Here is a 21,496-nt window from a genome sequence, read left to right as displayed (position 1 = left end):
TCCTGGTGTCACCGCTTGTTCCTTTTCCACTCTCCTTAATTCTGTGTGTTCTGTGGTAGTGGCCCCGCTCCCTCCCTATTCACTCCATCAAAACCACTCACCTTTTCTCTTTCCAGATAGCGCCAGACCTGCAGAGGATCTCGTGAAGGTGCATCAGGTACTGAACTGAATGGGAAAAGTACACGCAGAAAATAACCTTGTGGCACACAATGCAACAACACAACGGGGCATCCATTTAAGCTTACCAAACACACAAATGTGTGATCAACGCTCAGAATGAAGTTCGAGGATGGTACAGAGAAAGGAAAAACCTTACAATTGTTAAGAAGGCGGTTGAATGCTGTTTTATTATTGTCTCATGTATTGGGATACAGTGAAAAGTATTGTTTCTTGTGCACTGTACAGGCAAAGTATACTGTTCATAGAGAAGGAAACGAGACAGTGCAGAATGTAGTGTCACAGTCATAGCTAGAATATAGAGAAAGATCAACTTAATGCAAGGTAAGTCCATTCAAAAGTCTGACAGCAGCAGGGAAGAAGCTGTTCTTGAGTCAGTTGGCATGTGACTTCAGATTTTGGTATCTTTTTCCCAAAGTAAGAAGGTGGAAGAGAGGATGTCCGGGGTGCGTGGGGTCTTTAATTATGCTGGTTGTTTTGCCGAGGCAGCGGAAAGAGTAGATCGAGTCAATGGATGGGAAGCTGGTTTATGTGATGGGCTGGGCTACGTTCACAACCTTTTATAGTTTTCTTGTGGTCTTGGGCAGAGCAGGCGCTGTACCAAACTGTGATACAACCAGAAAGAATGCTTTCTATGGTCCATCTGTAAAAGTTGGTGAGAGTCGTAGCTGACATGCCAAATTTCCTTAGTTCTCTGAGAAAGTAGAGATATTGGTGGGCTTTCTTAACTATAGTGTCGGTATGGGGGGATCAGGATAGGTTGTTGGTGGTCTGAACGCCTAAAACTGTGATGCTTTTGGCCTTTTCTACTTCATCCCTGTTGATGTAGACAGGGGCATGTTCTCCACTACGCTTCCTGAAGCTGATGACAATCTTCGTCCTTTTGTTGCTCAGGAGAGATTATTGTCGCCGCACCAGTTCATCAGATTCTCAATCTCCTGTACTCTGTTCCGTCATTGTTTGAGATCCGACCCTTTTCGATGGTGTTGTCAGCAAACTTGAAAATTGAGTTGGAGGAGAATTTGGCCACACAGTCATAGATGTATAAGGAGTATAGTAGGGGGCTGAGAACATAGCCTTGTGGGGGCACCAGTGTTGAGGATGATTGTGGAGGAGGTGTTGTTGCCTGTCCTTACTGATTGTGATCAGCGGGCTAGGGAGAGGTGGGAAGAGGCAAACATTTTCTGTTCAAAAATATGGAAAAGTTATGAGGAGACATTAACATAGGAAAGTGACTGTTGCAGACTCTTCTTCTAAGCCTTTTGTCCCCTCTGAGCATGTGCAGATCTTTCTCCTTTCTGAGCATGTGCAGGCTTTGGGTGGGGTTTGAGTCTACCAGGGAGTCCTGCAAGTTCAGACCTGCTGTCTAGAGTTCATCTTATCTTTTCTTTATTACTGTTCTGTGAAACTTAATTATTTATTGATTATAAAGAAGATCCTTCTTCCAACAGAGCATTAGACAACCTTAGTTGTGGACTCAAGTTACCACAGCGACATGCAAGAAACAAACTTGGAGGAAGAGTTGATAATATAAAACATGTCCACCACAAGATGGTGCTCAAAGTCTTCAATTTGGTTGCTACAAATGACTCATTTACACAAGAGAAAATAATTCTGCAATTGTTTGCATCATTTGAAATATGTGTTTGTGAAAGAAGAGAATAAGTTATTATTCCGAATGGGGTAAGAGAGCAAAGATGGTGGAAAAGAGCATTAATATTGTCAGAGACTGCAGTTGAGTGGTCTGTCGCTGCGCTATGTATTTGACATAATTTTGACTAATGGTGAAAACATTCCCAATACCATGCCAATAACAGAACCTGGTGGTGAAATATTCATTCAACCAGTAGTGTTGTTATTACTTGTGATGTCACTCTCAATATTTCTAAGTGCATCAGGAGGTGATGGCTGAGTGGCCTAGACTATTAATCCAGAAGCTGGGCTAATGATCTGTGGACCGTGGTTCAAATCCCGCCATGGCAGATAAGGTAAAATATCTGGAATTAAGAATCTACTGATGACCATGAAACCATTGCCAATTGTTGGGAAAAATCATCTAGTTCACTAATGTTCTTTAGGGAAGGAAATCTGCCATCCTTACCCAGTCTGGCCTAAATGTGACTCCAGAGCCGCAGCAGTGCCCTCCAAAGGCAAATAGAGAAGGGTAATAAATGCTGGCCAGCAAGCGACACCCTTGCCCCAGGAATGAATAAAAAAAATTACCAACAGGAAGAAAGATCAGCTGGCTTCCCACCCATCTTGGTTGTGCCACCCTTCCTTCCTCATTGGCCCAACCTACGCACTCTGGGCACTCTCTGTGCTATAGTCTCAAGCACTAATTAGAAGAGTCAGGAGTCCCAGAGCAATATTTAAATATTAAACAAAATTCCTGCATGCCCACGGAGTTCAGGAGTGCTACACTGAAGGAGACCTGCTTGTCCTTGATCAGAAGAGTCTTTGTCATTTGAGAGTTTGTCTTGATATCCTTTTGTGATCAGAAAATACTTCAATGGAACTGTCACTCATTAAGTAGACGGAGAGGCAACGAGACTGTAGATTGCAAGGAATGGACTTGAAGGGTCTAATAACTTGGTTTTGTTTACCTTCACTGTGTTAAGGGGAGGTGATGGTGTCACGGGAACGTCACTGGGCTGGTACTGCTGAGGACGTGGCTTCCAATCCCAACATGGTGACATGGTGAAATTTGATTTTTTTTTAAATTCATTCTTGGGATGTGAGCTTCGCTGGCTAGGCCAGCATGCATTGCCCGTCCCTAATTGCCCTTGAGAAGGTGGTGATGAACCACTTCACAAAGAAACATAGAAAATAGGTGCAGGAGGAGGCCATTTGGCCCTTCAAGCCTGATCCACCGTTTATTATGATCCTAGCTGATCATCTAGTTCAACACTCTGATCACGCCTTCCCCCCATATCTCTTGATCCCCTTCACCGCAAGTGCTATATCCAACTGCCTCCTGAGAACATTCAATATTTTGATCTAAGCTATTTTCAGTGTTGGTGAATTCCACAGGCTGACCACTCTCTGGGTGAAGAAATTTCTCCTCATCTCTGTCCTAAACAGTTTACCCTGTTTAGGACAGACTGTGATCCCTGGTTCTGGATTCCCCAACCATCAGGAACATCCTTCTTCCATCAACCCTGCCTAGCCCTTGCTTGAACCACTGCAGTCCATGCAGTATAGGTATACCCACCATGCTGTTAGGGCGGCAATTCCAGGATCTTGATCCTGAGACGGGGAAGGGAAGTAGGCGGCGAGATGAGACCAAGGCCCATTCCTCACTCAGGTGTAAACTAGTGTTGGAACATGAGTATCCGCCTGAATTCAGGTGGGCACAGTTTCCTCAAGATCAGGCTAGTTTGTAAATTCAGAGGCAAGTTTCCAGTCTAGTTCTGCCTCCGAACTTGGTGATAATGTTGGCTTATCTAAACTAAAATTGCAGTGAAGATTCGTGGCTTCTCCCTATCTGTTCTGAAGTGGATCTGTTCCGTGCAGGACGGTGAAACACAGGACCATTCTATTTGGGATAGAACAGCTGTATTGTAATCTACCAACCCGCAAAGACCGGGGATGGTAACAATGAGTGAAAAAAATCCCGATTCCATCTACAGGGCAGTTCCAAACAAAGCTCAAAGCCACCAAGAAAATATCCTCTGAAAGCATAAACTACTGCAGTGGCCTCCTGCGGGCCAGAAATACTTCCACTCTTATCATAGGACTATAGAAAAGTTACAGCACAAAATGAGACCAGTTATTAATACCCCTTTCAAGTTCTGAAGTAAGACTTGAACTCATAGCTTCTGGCCCAGGGGTAGGGACTGTGACCACGCCACAAGTAATCATCTCATATTACTCCTTCATCGTTCACATGTGATTACATTACTCTCTGTTGGCTTACACAGATGTAACTCAAGTATGTACTCATCCCACTGCCTAAATTATGCATCTCTTTGGCTGATTCCTATCTTTCCAGAGTGTTGAAATAGTCATAAATTGATTTAGCTCCAAAAAACATACCTAACCATCTTAAAATATCTCCGAATCATAGAGTGCCTACTGTGCAGAAGGAGGCCATTCAGCCCATCAAGTCTTCACCGACAACAATCCCACCTATCCCCATAACCACAAATATTTATCAGGCTAATCCCCCCTGACACCAAGAGGCAATTTAACATGGCCAATCAACCTTACCTGCAGGTCTTTTGGAACGTGGGAGGAAACCCACGCAGACATGGGGAGGACGTGCACAATCCAAGCAGGTAGTGTGCTGAGGCCAGGATTCGAACCAGGGTCCCTGGCACTGTGAGGCAGCAGCGCCAACCACTGTGCCACTGTGCGGCCCAAATCAGTGTTAAAATAGAATGTGATAGCCTCCCAATCCCTCCACCTTTATTGGACATTGGATAACAGCAAATTATTGCGGATGCTGGAATCTGAAACCAAAAGAGAAAATGCTGGAAAATCTCAGCAGGTCTGGTCGTATCTGTAAGGAGAGAGAAAAGCTGACAACGGGTCATCTGGACTCGAAACGTCCGCTCTTTCCTCTCCTTACAGATGCTGCCAGACCTGCTGAGATTTTCCAGCATTTTCTCTTTTGGTGAAATGACACATTCACCACGGCTCTATTTCTAACTATTTCATGAAGCTACTTTGATAAAAATCAGTAAGACTATCGAATGTGGAAAATTCATCTGGCTGCCTTTTCCCTCAATAAGTGAACAAATTGCTCTTTGCTTACTGCAAAGTCATGTGAGACAGCGAAACAATTTGAGCCTTGAAATTAATATTTAATACTTATGAATATGCAAGCGTTTAAAATGAACTGAGCAAACTTCTCTTAAAAAACAAACAAAATAACTTCCTATTGAAAAATGGCTTAGAGTCATAGATGTTTACAGCATGGAAACAGGCCTGATGGGCCAAGTTGTCCATGCTGTCCCTTTTTTTTAACCACTGAGCTAGTCCCAGTTGCCCATGTTTGGCCCATATCCCGCTATAGCCATCTTACCCATGTAACTGTTTAAATACTTTTTTAAGAGACAAGATTGTACCCGCCTCTACTACTATCTCTGGCAGCTTGTTCCAGACACTCATCACCTTCTGAGTGAAAAAATGCCCCTCTGGACCCTCTCATCTTAAACCGATGTCCTCTAGTTTTAGTCTCCCCTATCTTTGGGAAAAGATATTGACTATCTAGCTGATCTTCATAAATAGTAGTTGTACGTTAAGGCAACAGACACACAGGATCAAACCAATTCTAGACTTTGATTTCAGTGTGCTGTGAAATGTTCTGGCAGTCCATCAGAAATATTTAATTACTAAATTGATTCATTTGGATCGGATATGTTTTTAAGTCTGTAGAGACATAATGAATAATGTTTGGCTTCTAATCAATATCAGTCACAATAAAAAACACAGGCTTATTGCAAAATGCTTGGTCAGGATTTAAAGAAGGAGATGATCACATTCTGATTTGGGTGACACGGTGGCACAGTGGTTAGCACTGCTGCCTCACAGTGCCAGGGACACGGATTCGATTCCCAGCTTAGGTCCCTGTCCGTGTGGAGTTTGCACATTCTCCCAGTGTCTGCATAAATTTCCTCCGGGTGCCCTGGTTTCCTCCCACAGTCCAAAGCTGTGCAGGTTTAATGGATTGGCCATGCTAAATTGTCCCTTTGTGTCAGGGGGACTAGCTAGGGTAAATACATGGGATTATGGAGATAGACTCTGGATGCGATTGTGGTCAGTGCAGACCAAACAGCCTCCTTTTGCATTGTAGGATTCTATGTTTCCCTTTGAGGTCATTCTGGGAGCCGCTTCCTGTACAGTTCGCCTCCTGTAATGCTCTAGTGCAAAATGAAACTACATTGTCATTTCAGAAATTTACCATAGCAAACTGATTTCATTGAGTTCTATTTACAAGAAGCACATGGTCGCATGCACCTTTACTCCCTGCCTTCACAGAATTATTGAACCCCTACAGTGCAGAAAGAGGCCATCTCTTAGATGGAGCATCTTACCCAGGCCCTATCACTGTAACCCCATATATTTGCCCCATTAATCCCCCCCAACCTTTTGACACTAAGGGGCAATTTAGCATGGCCAACCCACCTAACCTGCACATCTTTCGAGTGCGGTGGGAAACCGGAGCTCCCGGAAGAAACCCACACAGACACCGGGAGAATGTGCAGACTCCAGACAGGCAGTCACCTGAGGCCGGAATCGAATCTGGGTCGCTGTGAGGCAGCAGTGCCACCGCGCTGCCCTCATTTGTTTTTAATAACAAAATCCTTCACCATCCAAAATAAACCAGATGCAGGGAAAAATAACAACATCATTGAAAACTGTTTATAATCCAACTGCATGGCTTCTTTTCCTGGGAATAACGTGATACTCAAAGAAACTTTCCTGAACCAGAAATGTTGGTAAGTTGTTGGTTCCCTGTGAGACTATTTTGGGCTGCCGGCTTCGATTAAATTCACCTGCTGTACGGAATCTGAAACAACATCCCATTTTGATGACAACTTATTGTTTTATTAAACTGAGTGTCAGGAGCTTATTTTGAATTCATTCTTTTGTAGTATGGGATGTGGGCATCTCTGGCTGGGCCAGCATTTATTGTCCATCCCTAGTTGCCCTTCAGAAGGCGATGGTGAGCTGCCTACTTACAGCCCCTGAGGTAGGTACACCCACAGTGCTATTAGGGAGGGAACTCCAAGATTTTGATATGGCGATAGTGAAAGAACGGCAGAATAGTTCCAAGACAGGAAGGTGAGTGCCTTGGAGGGGAACCTCCACATGGTGGTGTTCCCAGGTATCTGCTGCCCGTATCTTTCTAGATGGCAGTGATTGTGGGTTTGGAAGTTGCTGTCTAAAGAACCGTGGTGAGTTCCTGCAGTGCATCTTGTAGATGGTACATATGGTTGCTGCTATTTGTCAGTGATGGAGGGAGTGACTATTAATATAAGGGGGTAGTAATCAAACTTTGCTCTGCATGGTGTTGAGCTTCTTAAGTGTTGTTGGAGCTGTACTCATCTAGACAAGTGAAGAGTATCCCATCACGCTCTTGACTTGTGCTTTGTAGATGGTGGTCAGACTTTGGGGTCAGAAAGTGAGTTACTCACCACAGGATTCCTAGCCTTTGACCTGCTCTGGTAGCGACAATATTTATATGACTGGTCCAATTCAGTTTCTGGTCAATGGTAACCCCCGGGATGTTGATAATGGGGGATTCAGCAATGGTAATGCCATTGAATGTCAAGGTTAGTTCCTCTCTTGTTTGAGGTGGTCATTGCCTGGTAATTGTGTGGCCTCAATGTTTCTTGTCACTTGACAACTTCAACTCAGGCCTAGATATTGTCCATGTCTTGCTGCATTTGGATATGGACTGCTTCAGTATCTGAGGAACTGTGAATGGTGCTGAACATGGTGGAGTAATCAGCGAACATTTCCACTGCTAACCTTACAATAGAAGGAGGGTTCTTGATGAAGATGTTTGGGCCAAGGACCTTACCTTGAGGAACTCCTGCAGAGATATCCTGGAACTGAGATGACTGATCTCCAACAATCACAACCATCATCCTTTGTGCCAGGTATGATGATTCCAACCAGCAGAGAATTTCCCTCCTGATTTATATTGACTCCAGTTTTGTTAGGGCTCCTTGATGCCACACTTAGTCAAATGCTGCTGTGATGTCAAGGGCCGTTACTCTCACCTCACCTCTGGAATTCAGCTCTTTTGTCCATGTTTGTTGAACCAAGGCTGTAATGAGGTCAGGAGCTGAGTGACCCTGTCAGAACACAAACTGAGCATCCAGGAGCAGGTTACTTCTGAGTTAGTGCTGCTTGATAGTGCTGTTGATGACCATTTCCGTCACTTTGCTGATGATGAGAATAGACTGATAGGGTGGTAAATGGCTGGGTTGGATTTGTCTTGTTTCTTGTACACAGGACATACTTGGGCAATTTTCCACATTGCTAGATAGTTGGGATAAACTGCTTTGGAGATGTGCATGTGGGATAAATATTGGTCTGGGCAGCAGAGAGATCTCCATGCCTTCCTCAAAAGTGTCTTGCGATCTTTTACCCCTGACTCAGAGGGGAGATGTGGCCTCGGTTTAACATCTCATTCGAACAATGGCACCAGTGGCAGTGCAGCACTCCTTCAGTACTGCGCTGAAGTGTCAGTGTGGATTGTATGCACAAGTCTGTCGAATCCACCCATACTCCACTTACCATTACAACCACCGATTTGCATCATACCATATTTGAGGTGGAATATAAACCTAAACTGCACCAATAGTTTTAATTGGCCCATATCATATTCTCATCTTCTTCAATGATTTGCCCTGTTAGTGTCAAACTATGCTGGCTTCTTAGGGAGGGAACAGAGAGAGTGATCTGACCCATGTGGACTTGTTTCAAACTGAGGTTCCAGGATTGGAAGGGCACAGCCTAACCTCAAGTAATGTTCACCCCCTTCAGAACCCTATCTCCTTCAGATTGGTTAAACATTAACATAGAATTTGCACTCTGGGTCCTTTCTGTCACATATGCGCGAAACGTCCACACCAGCTTACCAATTAATCATTCACTTGCAAAAACAAAATTGGTTGATTGAAAAGAGATAAGATTCTGTCAGCACATCATTTGATTTGATTTATTATTGTCACATGTATTAGTATACAGTGAAAATATTATTTTTTGCATGTTACACAGGGGAAGCATACCGTTCATAGGGAAGGAAAGGAGCGAGTACAGAACGTAGTGTTACAGTCATAGCTCGGGTGTAGAGAAAGATCAAGTTAATGCAAGGTAGTTTGCCAAATCTGTAAGTGATTGAATTAAAGAGTTTAACAAAGTTAGAATGACGTTTTAGAAGCAGAGAAAGAGAATTGAGACCCAAAAGCAACAGTTTATACTTAATTTTTAATATTTTCAACAGCATCAGCTACCTCCTATTTATAATACAATTGCAGATTTGTCCTGACAGAGTTCTGGCACCACAAATCTCAATGAATCTTGTTTCCTGTCCCTCATCTGTAAACCTGATTGAAAAGCGTTGTGGAATTGCTGGCGCTGGACTGGGATAGGCACAGTAAGTAGTCATGTTAAAGCCCAACAGGTTTATTTGGTAGCAAGAGCTTTTGGAGCATTGGCCCTTGACTCATCTGATGGAGGGACAGGGCTCTGAAAGCTCATGCTTTACACACAGATATGCCAAATAATCCTGTTGGACTTTAACCTGGTGTTGTGTGATTGAAAGATAACCAATTTGCATCTTTGAGGTTATTCTTAAAACCATCCAGTGGCCTTCAGTAACCGTTCTTTCTCTCCCGATTCAGACAATACAACAAAAACTTATATGGCCTATTTATTGCAGTAAAATATCCCAAGGCAAGAGCTATAACAATGGAAAAGATGATTTTTTTTTTAATGTCAAGCCATGAAAGCAGAAATCAGGAAAGTTGACCGAAAGCTGGATCACAGTGGCAGGTTTTAAGAAGCATTTTAAAAGGTGAGAGTTTAGTAGAGAGTTGGAAAGGTTTAATGAGGGAATTTCAGAGTCCAGCACCAAAGCAGGTAAAAGCAGAGTCAGCCATGGTGGTGGTGTGCCAAAAATCGTGAATGTGCAAGAGGCCAGAATTGAAGGAGTGCAGACATCTCAAAAGCTTGTGAGGCTGGAGAAGTCTACACAGAAAGGAAGAGGCAAGGCCATGGAGGGAACTAAAAATAAGGTTCAGGATTGTGGTATTGTCATACAGGGAGTCAGTGAAGGCCAACTAGCACAGGAGGAATGAGTGGATTTGGCGAGAGTTAATGGTAGACATAGAAATGAGCAAAATGTGGGCAGAAGATAGGAAGGTGCATGTGAGTGATGCATTTTGGAAGATAGGAAATATACAGTAAATGGCAAAACCCTTTAGATTATTGATAGGCAGAGGGATCTGGGTGTACAGGTACACAGGTAACTGAAAGTGACAATGTAGGTTGACAAGGTAGTCAAGAAGGCATACGGCATGCTTGCCTTCATCGGCCCAGGGATTTAGTTTAAAAATTGGCAAATCACATTGCAGCTTTATAGAACCTTAGTTAGGCCGCACTTGGAATATAGTGTTCAATTCTGGTCGCCGCACTATCAGAAGGATGTGGAGGCTTTGGAGAGGGTACAGGAAAGATTTACCATGATGTTGCCTGGTATGGAGGACATTAACTATGAGGAAAGGTTGGAGAAACTTGGTTTATTCTCACTGGAATGACGGTGGTTGAGGGTCATGGACAGAGTGGATAATCAGAAGCTTTTTCCCAGGGTGGAAGAATCAATTACTTGGGAGAGTAGGTTTAAGGTGCGTGGCAAGGTCTAAAGGAGATGTATGAGGCAAGTTTTTTTATACAGAGGATGGTGGATGCTTGGAATTCGCTGCTGGGAGAGGTAGTGAAAGCAGATACGATAGTGACATTTAAGGGGCGTTTTGACAAATACATGAATAGGATGGGAATAGAAGGATATGGTCCCTGGAAAGATAGAGGGTTGTAGTTCCGTCAGGCAGCATGGTCGGTGCAGGCTTGGAGGGCTGAAGGGCCTGTTCCTGTGATGTAATTTTCTTTATTCTTTGTTCTTTAACCAGAAGGACATTGAGATATAGATAATAAAGGCATGAATGAGGATTCCAGCAGCAGATAAGTTGAGACGATTGAGCAATGTTTGCAGAGGTATTGGTTTCAAACACTCACTAGCTTCATCCGTAGAAGACTGAACGGGTGCAGTTGATCCAGTGTCGTCGGATCTCCTCACCCTGTGGCCTTTTGAGAGAAGGGGCTGCTCAACATATTCAGGCTTGCCAGTGTCTTTTAGGGAAGGAAATCTGCCAGCTTTATTTGGTCTGGTCTACACATGACTCCAGGCCCACAGTGGCAGGTTGATTAGTAACTACCGGCCCTCTGAAGTTGCCCCTAGCAAGACGCGCAGTTGCATCAAACCCCTATGGATAAGTATTGTGGGGATACCTACATCACATTCACTTGCAACAGTTCAAGAAGGCAGCTCACCACCATCTTCTCGAGGGCAAAAAGGGACGGGCAATAAATGCTGGCTTTGCCAACGTCTGCCACATCCCAAGATTAAATTTTAAAAGTGTTATAGCAGCCCTTTAAACTCTGTCATGGTCTGATTTTTCCCCAGCCCCTGTGTCCGATCACGACTGGATCTCATTCAAGTGTGCGACAGTGGTCATATTAGCTAATCACAATTATGTTTTGCCAATATTACCATGTGTTACAAATTCTTCCCAACCCCTGAAATTTCACACAAGATATGCTTAATACTATTCTACCAAGCACTGTTTATAATTGTACCTAGCTCATAACATAAGTCATCAATTTCAGCCTTAAGAATCTTCTATTTCCCAAAAACTAGTAGCTCCTTATACATAATGGTCTTGCCGCCCACTTTATTCATTAAAGCTGGAATTCTCCTACCATGCCTGTGGCTGGGATTTTCCGGTCCCACGCAGTGAATGGAATTTTAGCCGAGCTCTAAATTCTCCATTCTTGCCAGCAGCAGTGAACGAGATGGGAGAATCCCAATCTATGTAGGGGTAAATACGTGGGGTGACAGGGATGGGACCTGGGTGGGATTATTGTCAGTGCAGACTTGATGGGCCAAATGGCTTCCTTCTGCACTGCACGGATTCAGTGATTCTATGAAGTGGGCACTGTTTATAGTGGGCAATTTTCCCTCTGAAACAAACTTTGATTGGCTTCTATCAAGGACAAAGGTGCAAGTTTAAGAGTAATTTAAGATGATTGAGCTCCCTTTAGTAGGTGCAAAGTTACAAGAACATAGATTGGGATTCTCCCATCTCGTTCACTGCTGCTGGCAAGAATGGAGAATTTAGAGCTCGGCTAAAATTCCATTCACTGCGTGGGACTGGAAAATCCCAGCCACAGGCATGGTAGGAGAATTCCAGCTTTAATGAATAAAGTGGGCGGCAAGACCATTATGTATAAGGAGCTACTAGTTTTTGGGAAATAGAAGATTCTTAAGGCTGAAATTGATGACTTATGTTATGAGCTAGGTACAATTATAAACAGTGCTTGGTAGAATAGCATAATAACCTACTCATCCCAGGACACTAAGGGGCAATTTAGCACAGCCAATCAACCTAACCCACATATCTTTGGACGGTGGGAGGAAACCGGAGCACTCAGAAGAAACCCACACAGCCACGGGGAGAATGTGCAAACTCCACACAGACAGTGACCTGAGGCTGGAATTGAACCTAGTTCCCTTGTGTTGTGAGGCAGTGGTGCCGCCCCACGTTGCCTCCCTGGCAGAACAGCATGAAGAAGATTAGCTGCTTCAGCAGTTACTTTGTAAATTAGTACTCTGGGAGACTCGGAATATAGGAGTCAGGTCACAGTGTTAATACTGGTAATGTGCGAAGCAATGAATCCCTGTCTCAGGTAAACAAACTGGAATCAGCACGCAGTCCAAATGCTGCTGATACACGCCAAAGTCTCCTGGAATCTGAACTAAGACAGCAATAATTTAAAACCAGATATCTAGATTAACAGTCATGGAACGACCAATGTAACACAGGCACTGAAAGGCTGGGAGCTGAGATCATTTTTCAGTGTTGCGTGTTATACGAAACAAAAAATAAAGTCTCCTGACAGGAAATTTGGATTGTGTGATCCATCTGTAATGAAGGCAGAGCACGGGTTTTGGGGGGGGGCGGTGGTGGTGTGTGTGTTCTGGTAATGTGGTGAAAGCTGAGCTTGTTGGTACAGGACCAATGTTAGAAGCTAAGTATAGCTCTACGTATTTACAAACATGCACTCGAGTCTTTATCGTTAAATGCCTGTAATTAATAAACTTTCCCAGGATGTAATTGTGCAGGGGATATTTGTTGTAGCAAACTGATCAGCTCCTAAACTCTTTGTTCTTATTCTTGTTTATTTACAGCTCAGATGTTTCTGCAACAGTGATGATAAATGGGTCAACACAATGCAATGAGTTGAAGTCATACCTAAAATAGGGTGCACCATTCTCCCTCAGCGTTTAGCATTCTCACAGTGGAAGGACTGCCATAGTATTCCAAGTGAACTAAAGTTGCATCATTTGACAGACAGCAACACCGTGGCTGATCATCCACCTCAGTTGGGACGGCAGTGGCGTAAGTGGCATTAGCAATCCAGAGAAATGGCTCTGGCGACCTGGGTTCAAATCCCACCATGGCAGATAGGAAAATATGAATTCAACAAAAATTTGGTTAAATGTCTAATAATGAAACCATTGTCAATTGTCGTAAAAACCCATCTGGTTCACTAATGTCCCCTAGGGAAGGAAACTTGCCATTCTTACCCGGTCTGGCCTATATATGACTTCAGATTCAGAGCAATGTGGTTGACTCTTAATCACCCTCGGGGATGGGCAGAGATGGCCACTTCCCATGAACAAATAAATAAAACTAAAAATGATTCCCCCCCCCTCCATATTCTTTGATCCCCTTTCCCCCAAGAGATGTATCTAAAACCTTCTTGAAAATATACAATGTTTTGGTTTCAGCTGCTTTCTGTGGTCATGAATTCCACAGGCTCACCTCTCCCTGGGTGAAGAAACTGCGCTTCATCTCAGTTCTAAAAGGTTTACCCTGTATCCTAAGACCGTGACCCCCTGGTTCTGGACCACCCCACCATCGGGAACATCCTTCCTGCATCTACCAACAGATAGTCCTGTTTGAATTTTAAAAGAGCTGCAGGCCTCCTCCATATAAATAAAAGGGGATTGGCTAGAAAAGTGCAGTGTGAAGGATATTACAAACATTCTGAATAAGATAGTTGTCGATTGAAGTCCCACCAGGGGACATGAGCTCAACAATCTCGGTTGGCACTTCAGTGCTGCACTGAAGTGTTACATTTCAGATGAAAGGTTGAAGTGAGTAAGACCTCACTTGTCCTCTCAGAGTTAAAAGATCCCATGACACTAATTTCAAAAACAGGCGATGTCTGGGACAAAATGTATCCCTCAGTCAACATCACAAAAAAACAATGCTGGTCATTATCACATTCCGGTTTGTGGGAGTTTGCTATGCGCAAGTTGGCTGTGGCATTTGTGTCACAACAGTGATGACCCCAGAAGTACTTAAATGGCTGTGGAGCACTTTGGGATAAGGTCATGAAAGACGTCATGAAAATACAAGTTTTATTTTTATGATACAATGTAAGGGATAGCTACAAATTACAGACTGATTATTCCTTTAGCAGAATACAGTGATAAGGTGGATACGGTGGCACAGTGGTTAGCACTGCTGCCTCACAGCTCCAGGGACTCAGGTTCGATTCCAGCCTTGGATGAGTTTGCATGTTCTCTCTGTGTCTGCATGGGTTTCTTTTGGGTGCTCCAGTTTCCTCCCACAGTCCAAAGATGTGCAGGTTGGGTGGATTAGACATGGTGAATGGGATCAGGTAAGATGCACTTTCAGAGAGTCAGTGCAAACTTAATGGACTAACTGGCCTCCTTGTGCAATGTAGTGGTTCTGTGGTTGGACAGTTACAGATCATACATCATTTCTCCGGCAAATGCTGTGAGGACAGTTACAGATCACAAATGATCTTTACAGGGTGCAATGAGTTAAATTTTGAAGTTTATTTATAAATGTCACAAGTAGGCAACATTAACACTGCAATGAAGTTACTGTGAAAATCCTTGAGGTGCCACACTCCAGCGTATTTTCCGGTACACTGAGGGAGAATTTAGCACGGCCACTGCACCTAACCAGTTTGTCTTTCGGACTGTGAGAGGAAACCGGAGCACCCAGAGGAAACCCACGCAGACACAGGGAGGACATACAACCTCCACACAGACAGTAACCCAAGCTGGGAATTGAACCCCGGTCCCTGACATTGTGAGGCAGCAGTGGTAACCACTGTGCCGCCCAGTGGAGTACATTTTACCCATTATTTTACCAATAAAATGCAGAGTGGAGGACAGCAACATATCACCAATTATCTGGACAAAATGCAGTGAGTGGAGGATAGTACATAGTGCAATTTTTTTTCAGTGCGCAGGGTGGACGATAGTTAGCTTCAATGCCAGTGAAGTTCAGGAAAAATATTGTCCAGCAGGGTTCAGGCTGGAATTGCCCGAAGACTTGCCCACCCTGGCCGGGGTGTGGGTAGTGGAGTCAGAGACCTGGCAGCCAGAGTGGGGAGGGGAGGGTACTACAAATCCCGGCATGCTCAGGCGGGTCAGAGCGGACTACAGATCCCGGCATGCCGCGCGGGCGGACCCGCAGGGACTACAAATCCCAGCATGTTCAGGTGGGCCGGAGCGGACTACAGATCCCGGCGTGCCGCGCGTGGGCGGGGCAGAGGGGCGGGGAAGGGGAGCGGCCGCCATTTTGTGCTGAGCTGCGGGGACGGACGGAGGGATTCGGCCGCTCGCCTTCGAGGAGACAACATCTCAGAGCTCAGTCCGTAGAGAGCCCCTTTCAGTAGTCTTTGAAAGCACAATCAGCATCGCAGCGCCGAGCAGCTTTTCGTTCCCGATCAGTCTTTCTACTAATATCGCATGTCCACTATCCAGAACCTCCAATCTTTTGGTGAGTTTATAATTTTTTTTCCCCCCTGAGGGGGAAGAAAAATCCCGCCGTCGTCGGCGGCTTCTCCTGGGATTTGAAACCTTTCGATTCCCTTCTTCTTTCGCCGCCGGGTTTTTTTTTAACCGTCTCTAACGTATTAAAACATTATAAAGAAGTACTTTTTGAAGGTTGTTTGGATGGCTGTGGTTTATTTTTTTTTCTGTGTGTGTCCGCCTTTTGTTGGGGTGGAGGGGCTGAGATAAAATGGCGGCGGGAGGGGAGGGGGAGAGGAATGAGGAGGGTGTGAGGGGCAAGAGGGAGGGCGAGTGGGAGGGGAGGGGGGAGCTTCGTCCGCCATCACTCCGGGCTTTCGGGGAGAGGCAGGGGTGGGGGTGGGGGTGGGGGTGGGGGGGCCTCTCAAAATGCCGTCGCCTGACAGAGATTCTCGTTAAAATCTCCTCATTTCTGACAATAAATGTGAGAGGGGGTCGGGGCCGCCCTGTTGGCGCTCTCTCTGGGTGAGGGAGGTAGAGCCGCCCGCGTCTCTCTCTTTAGGGAAGGGCCCGCCGCCATTTTGTGTCGGCTTCTCCTTCACCCTTCTTCTTTCCTCTTTCACTCTTCCTCTTGCCATTTGTCGGCGCTGCCCCAACACTCATTTCTGACGTTTCCTGTCCTGATTTCAACATTCTGCCGCCCCCCCCCCCCCCCCAGTTTGTGTTATTCGCCCCCTCCCCCAATCTTAAGTGCTTCATCCTGTACATTCTTGCTGACACATTCCACCCACACACACACACACGTACGTTTTCCATCACGCCCCCACAGATTTGGCCCAGCAAACCCCACCAGTAATCTCCCTCCTGCGCATTCACCTGACCAGCTCGTTTTGTTTCCACTCCCTCCCACAACAAAGTCATCCTGCACGTATTTCTTCACCCCCACCCCACACACTTGCCCTGGATGCATTTCTTCCCCCAACAAATTCACCTTATACAAGTTTGTTTGTTTCTTGCCCCTGCCACAACAAACTCATCCTACATACTTCTTCACCCCCCCACGTGCATTTCTTCTGCCCCTACCCTCACACACTCACCCCTATACATTTCTTTTCACCCAGATGCAACAAACTCATCCCCTGCATGTTTCTTTCCCTTCCCTTTCACCCAACATGAATCCTCCCCAATCCACATGCATTAAGCCCAGCAAACCCACCCACTCTGTCCAATCCCCTACAGACACAGCTTCTTGCCCCACACACACAGGGAGGCTGAGGTAGTGGTACATGTTGAGCCTTATTTTCATGATGGGCTAAATGGCCATCCTATCATCATCTGAGGAATTTCTTTTAGTACCAAATTATGTTGCATTTCACATTTCAGATACTTGAAATTAATGTTGTGTGCTTTTATATCTTGAGCTAAGAAATGTTGCTAACAACTTGTTACAGACCCCTTTGCTGATGCAACTAAGGGTGACGACCGCCTCCCGGCAGGGACTGAAGAGTACATCCATATAAGAATTCAACAACGTAACGGCAGGAAGACACTGACCACTGTCCAAGGCATTGCAGATGATTATGATAAAAAGAAACTTGTGAAAGCCTTTAAAAAGGTATCTTTCCTGCACAACTTGTACACCAATTTTTAACCCATTTAAGTTTGGCTTTCACCTACAGATGAGAATGTAGGGAATTTTTGTTTTTTGGAATTTCCTAATTATGGAAGGTCAATTTTGACTTGATGTTTTCTAAACTCTATACTTTTGAAGACTTTTTATCCAGTGATCATTGAAATAACTTTGGACACTTTCCATCATCACTTATGAAGGAATTGTCTTTTTGGTGTATTTAGAGTGCTGATTTTTATGATTCTGAGCTCAGTTATGGGACCAACACGCTTGAGGCTCATTACAACCATCTGCATTCATCTTTCCAAATGGTACTGACTACATCGTATTACACCTAGTTTCTTGGAAAAAGCTCAAAGGCGGGTGCAAATTTTGCATCTTGCTGACTTGTGAAAGAAATGTACTAGGTAACCTGGCTACTGTCCATAGGGGCTCAGGAGCTTGCATGTACAATAGTGGGAGTAATGTGGTACTGATGGATTTTTAGGTCCTTTCCAGCTGCCTTATCTCTGACTTTTCTGTACCAGTTTATCTTAGAAACGAAATGGGTCACATGGGGGCATATATTGAAAATGTGTTCCAGAGTCATTCTACCTTCTGGGTGAAAAAAGTTTTTCCTTGCATCCCCTCTAAACTTCCTGTCCCTTACCTTAAGTCATACCCACTGGTCATTGATCCCTCCACTGAGGGGAAATGTTTTTTCTGTCTGTGCATTGGCTGCCCTATTTGGTACAAAAAATGACCCCAGTCTATCCAGTGTCTCCATGACTAAACCTCTCCAGCCCAGGCAACATCCTGGTTAATCTTTGCACTGTTTCTAGTGCTTTCACATCCTTCCTATGTTGTGGATTCTAGGACTACATGGAATATTCTAGCTGTGGCCTAACTGATGTTTTATATAGGTCCAGCATAACCTTCCTGCTGTTAAACACTCCTTTGGCTAATAAAGGCAAGTATACCATACTGTGGTACCTTACATGTACAATAATGTACCACTGCTTGTTTTTTGGGTCCTTTTCAGCTGCTGTTTGCTATCAACTTCATTATCTTTGTACGTGGGCTCTTTTATACCAGTTTCACCTGGGGTGAGGTGGGTCATGAGGGCAAATGTTAAAGATGCCATCAAGTTATTCTAAACTTAGTTTCTTGTAACATGTTTCTGGTTTCTTTTGTTAGTATAGGTAAACTTAAGGCTGCCCTTGTAGAACAATGGCAACCAACTTTACTGTTGGGACTAGGAGTAGCTATTTAAACTGGACTACTAGGTATATTTTTATAAACCATGAAAGTTTAACTAAAGGTGTATTTTTTCAATTTGGTGTCTTGTACCAGAGATCAGAACAGTTGAAGCAGTTGTCTATTTCAAGTTTACAATTTGGAAATTATTTTTTGATTTTTAGAAATTTGCCTGCAATGGTACTGTGATAGAACACCCTGAATACGGTGAGGTAATCCAACTTCAGGGTGACCAGCGGAAGAATATCTGCCAATTTCTTCTTGAGGTGAGGCAAAAGTTGTTCAATTTATTTCCATAGTAATGAGAATTGAGTAAAGATAAATATTTGATTTTGCTCTATTTGCCTGCTGTACCACTGAAATTGATTATCCTGTGATAGATTTTTTTAAAAATCCACTGAGCAAGAATGGAAGATGTATTTGCCAAAGTTGTTTCAAGTACATGGAGATCTTTAGTATGACATGACTTTGTCATGCTAAACTTGAAATTAATTACATTTTATCAGGTTCTGAACATGCACAACAGGGTAGCATACAGTTGGCCTTTTGTCCAATTTGCTTTAAATGCTTGCTTACATATTTGGCATGGCTTGGAAAGATGGATAGACATTCTGTTTATAGTTCCCATGTTTGGAGTGATCAATCCATCAAAATCATTTTTAAAGTAGAGATATTTTCAGGTGCCAGACACCTTTTTAATTGATGTATGCAAATTTTAAACAATTTTATAATAAGTAATACTGCAGGGAAAGGCTGTTCAATCCATGTTGGCTCTCTGAAATCTGTCCAATTGGTTCCACTCCAATCCTCTTCCCCACATGGCTCAGTGAATTTCTTTCCTCTTCCAACTGCTACAGCAATTCTCAAGTTGACTATTGAGTGCACTTCTATTACCTTCCCAGACAGTGCATTCCAAATTGCAACAGTCCTGCCATCTCTGGTTCTTTCTACCATGTTTCCCTTCAATCTGACTTCTGGTTATTGGCTGCACTGTTCTATTGGAAACTTTTTCAATTTCTTTCGTCCAAGATTAGATCAAGTTTTTCACCTCTCCAGCTCTAGGGAGAGCTGAGTCTTTTCATATAATTGAAATCTCTGGTACTGTCTAAGTCATTTCTGAAATGTGTCCAGAATTAGACATGATTCTCCAGCTGGGGCCCAGAGTGTTTTCTCTGCAGGGTTTGTCTCCTGGCACCATCAGAAATTTATGTACCTGTATCCCCTTAACATTGTACCGATTAGTTTGCAGTGCCTCTTTGCATTTTCCTACAAAAAAGCATTACTTCATAATACATCTGTGATCATATAATACAGTATGTGTTTTGTATCTGCTTGGTTTGAAATTATACCCTGGTTATCTAGGTCACTGATGCATCAGAATAAGGTTACTGAGAAGTCCTGAGAGCACCACTGTACTTCAGTACAAAAAGCAGCCACTACCCCTTCTCTCTCTCTCTCTCTCTCTTTCTCCTTCTTCCCCCCCCCCCCCCCCCCCCCCCCACACACGCACACGCGCGCGCACACACACACACACAGAGCTTTCATTTTACTGACAAGCCTATTATGTGGAAGTTTGTGAAATTCCTCTAAGATAAATTAACTGGGCATTTTTTTAAGAAACTGGAGAAATAGGCAATGTGAGGATATTGGTTAAAGGGCAAGGAGCAATTTTGAACAGTGATCAGGGGATGGGATTAGTTAAAGACAGTGCCATGGGAAATAATTTTATAGGTTGGGAAGCTGCATTGTAACATTTGAGCCTCTTGCTATTTTACACCATGATGCTGTTCCCAGAAAACTACATTTTCTGAAGTTGTGATTGCTTTAAAAAGTCCCTCTTTGCTATTACTGGCTTTGTTATTAACTAAATCCTGAGCATGTGGTGTTGAAGTCCCAAAAGCGGCTGACTTGTGACATGCTGTTGGCTTTTGCTTTTGCACAGGATATTGTCGTCATGAGTAAATCTGTAAAACAAATTTTGAAGTTTCCAATTACTTCTAGATTTTGTACACAGTGCAAATTGCACCTTAAGTCAAATACTTGTTTCAGCTTTCGGGTACTTTGAGCATGTCTGTAATAGTTTTTGTTTTTCTCTCAGGTTGGCATCGTGAAGGAGGAGCAGTTAAAGGTCCACGGCTTCTAAAGGATGTGTTTGGCAGTTCTTGAAGTTTCCTGTTGTGTGGCTGGTTCTTATATTTGTTAGCTTATATACACACATATATTATGCAGGAATGAATTACTGCTGTGAATGGACTTCCCATGTGATTGGATCTTCAGAATTTAACTCCGATATGCATGACTACAGAAGAAGTGTGCTATTTAGGCTAGTAACTCATAAGAAAACTGCTATAAGATGGTAATAAAATGACAGACATATGTATATTTAGCACATTTCCAATGGAAATGTTTTAGTGCTAATTGTTCTACTTAAATTTTCCTGATTTTGAAGTTTTTTTGTTGTATTAACCATGTATGTTGTATAAGGCAATTAACAATAAACCAGCTATGTATTCTGAAGTGTGGCTTGTTCTGAATGGAATGATCAGTGGTTGGAATTCTGCATTGCGTTTTGCTGCCTTTATTCACAGTTTTAACTTCAAGCACCTGTAATATTTTAAAACTTTGTAATTTGGACCATACTCATACTTTCACAAACTAGTTTCATTTTTTTATGCACCCATTTTGGAGTTGGTGTTTTTCTGTTCACCTTTCTGAAGTTTATTATTCTTTCACAATGTCTTAAACATTTTGAACACATTCATCATGCATTGGTGATTAATGATTGGGATATTAGCCCCTTGAGGTTTTCAGTTTATGTGGAGTCCTCTTGCATTGCATATTTTATCTCTGCCACTTAG

The 21,496-nt window shown here is 43.5% G+C and overlaps 1 protein-coding gene across 1 annotated transcript; it reads left to right on the top strand.

Moving 5' to 3' along the window:
* Nucleotides 1-15,589: 15,589 nt before the first annotated feature.
* On the top strand, nt 15,590-21,155 carry LOC145352125 (eukaryotic translation initiation factor 1b). Its single transcript, XM_080201899.1, has 4 exons — nt 15,590-15,800; nt 17,224-17,387; nt 18,803-18,904; nt 20,737-21,155. The coding sequence occupies exons 1-4, from the start codon at nt 15,770-15,772 to the stop codon at nt 20,779-20,781; spliced, it is 342 nt and encodes a 113-aa protein (XP_080058025.1). The 5' UTR covers nt 15,590-15,769; the 3' UTR covers nt 20,782-21,155.
* The last annotated feature ends 341 nt before the right edge of the window (nt 21,156-21,496 follow it).

This window comes from Carcharhinus amblyrhynchos, chromosome 2, assembly GCF_965287045.1.
Source record: "Carcharhinus amblyrhynchos chromosome 2, sCarAmb.v2.hapA, whole genome shotgun sequence".
Lineage (NCBI taxonomy): Eukaryota > Metazoa > Chordata > Chondrichthyes > Carcharhiniformes > Carcharhinidae > Carcharhinus > Carcharhinus amblyrhynchos.
The sequence above is the reverse complement of the archived record's forward strand: the minus strand, read 5'-3'. Positions and strand labels throughout refer to the sequence as shown.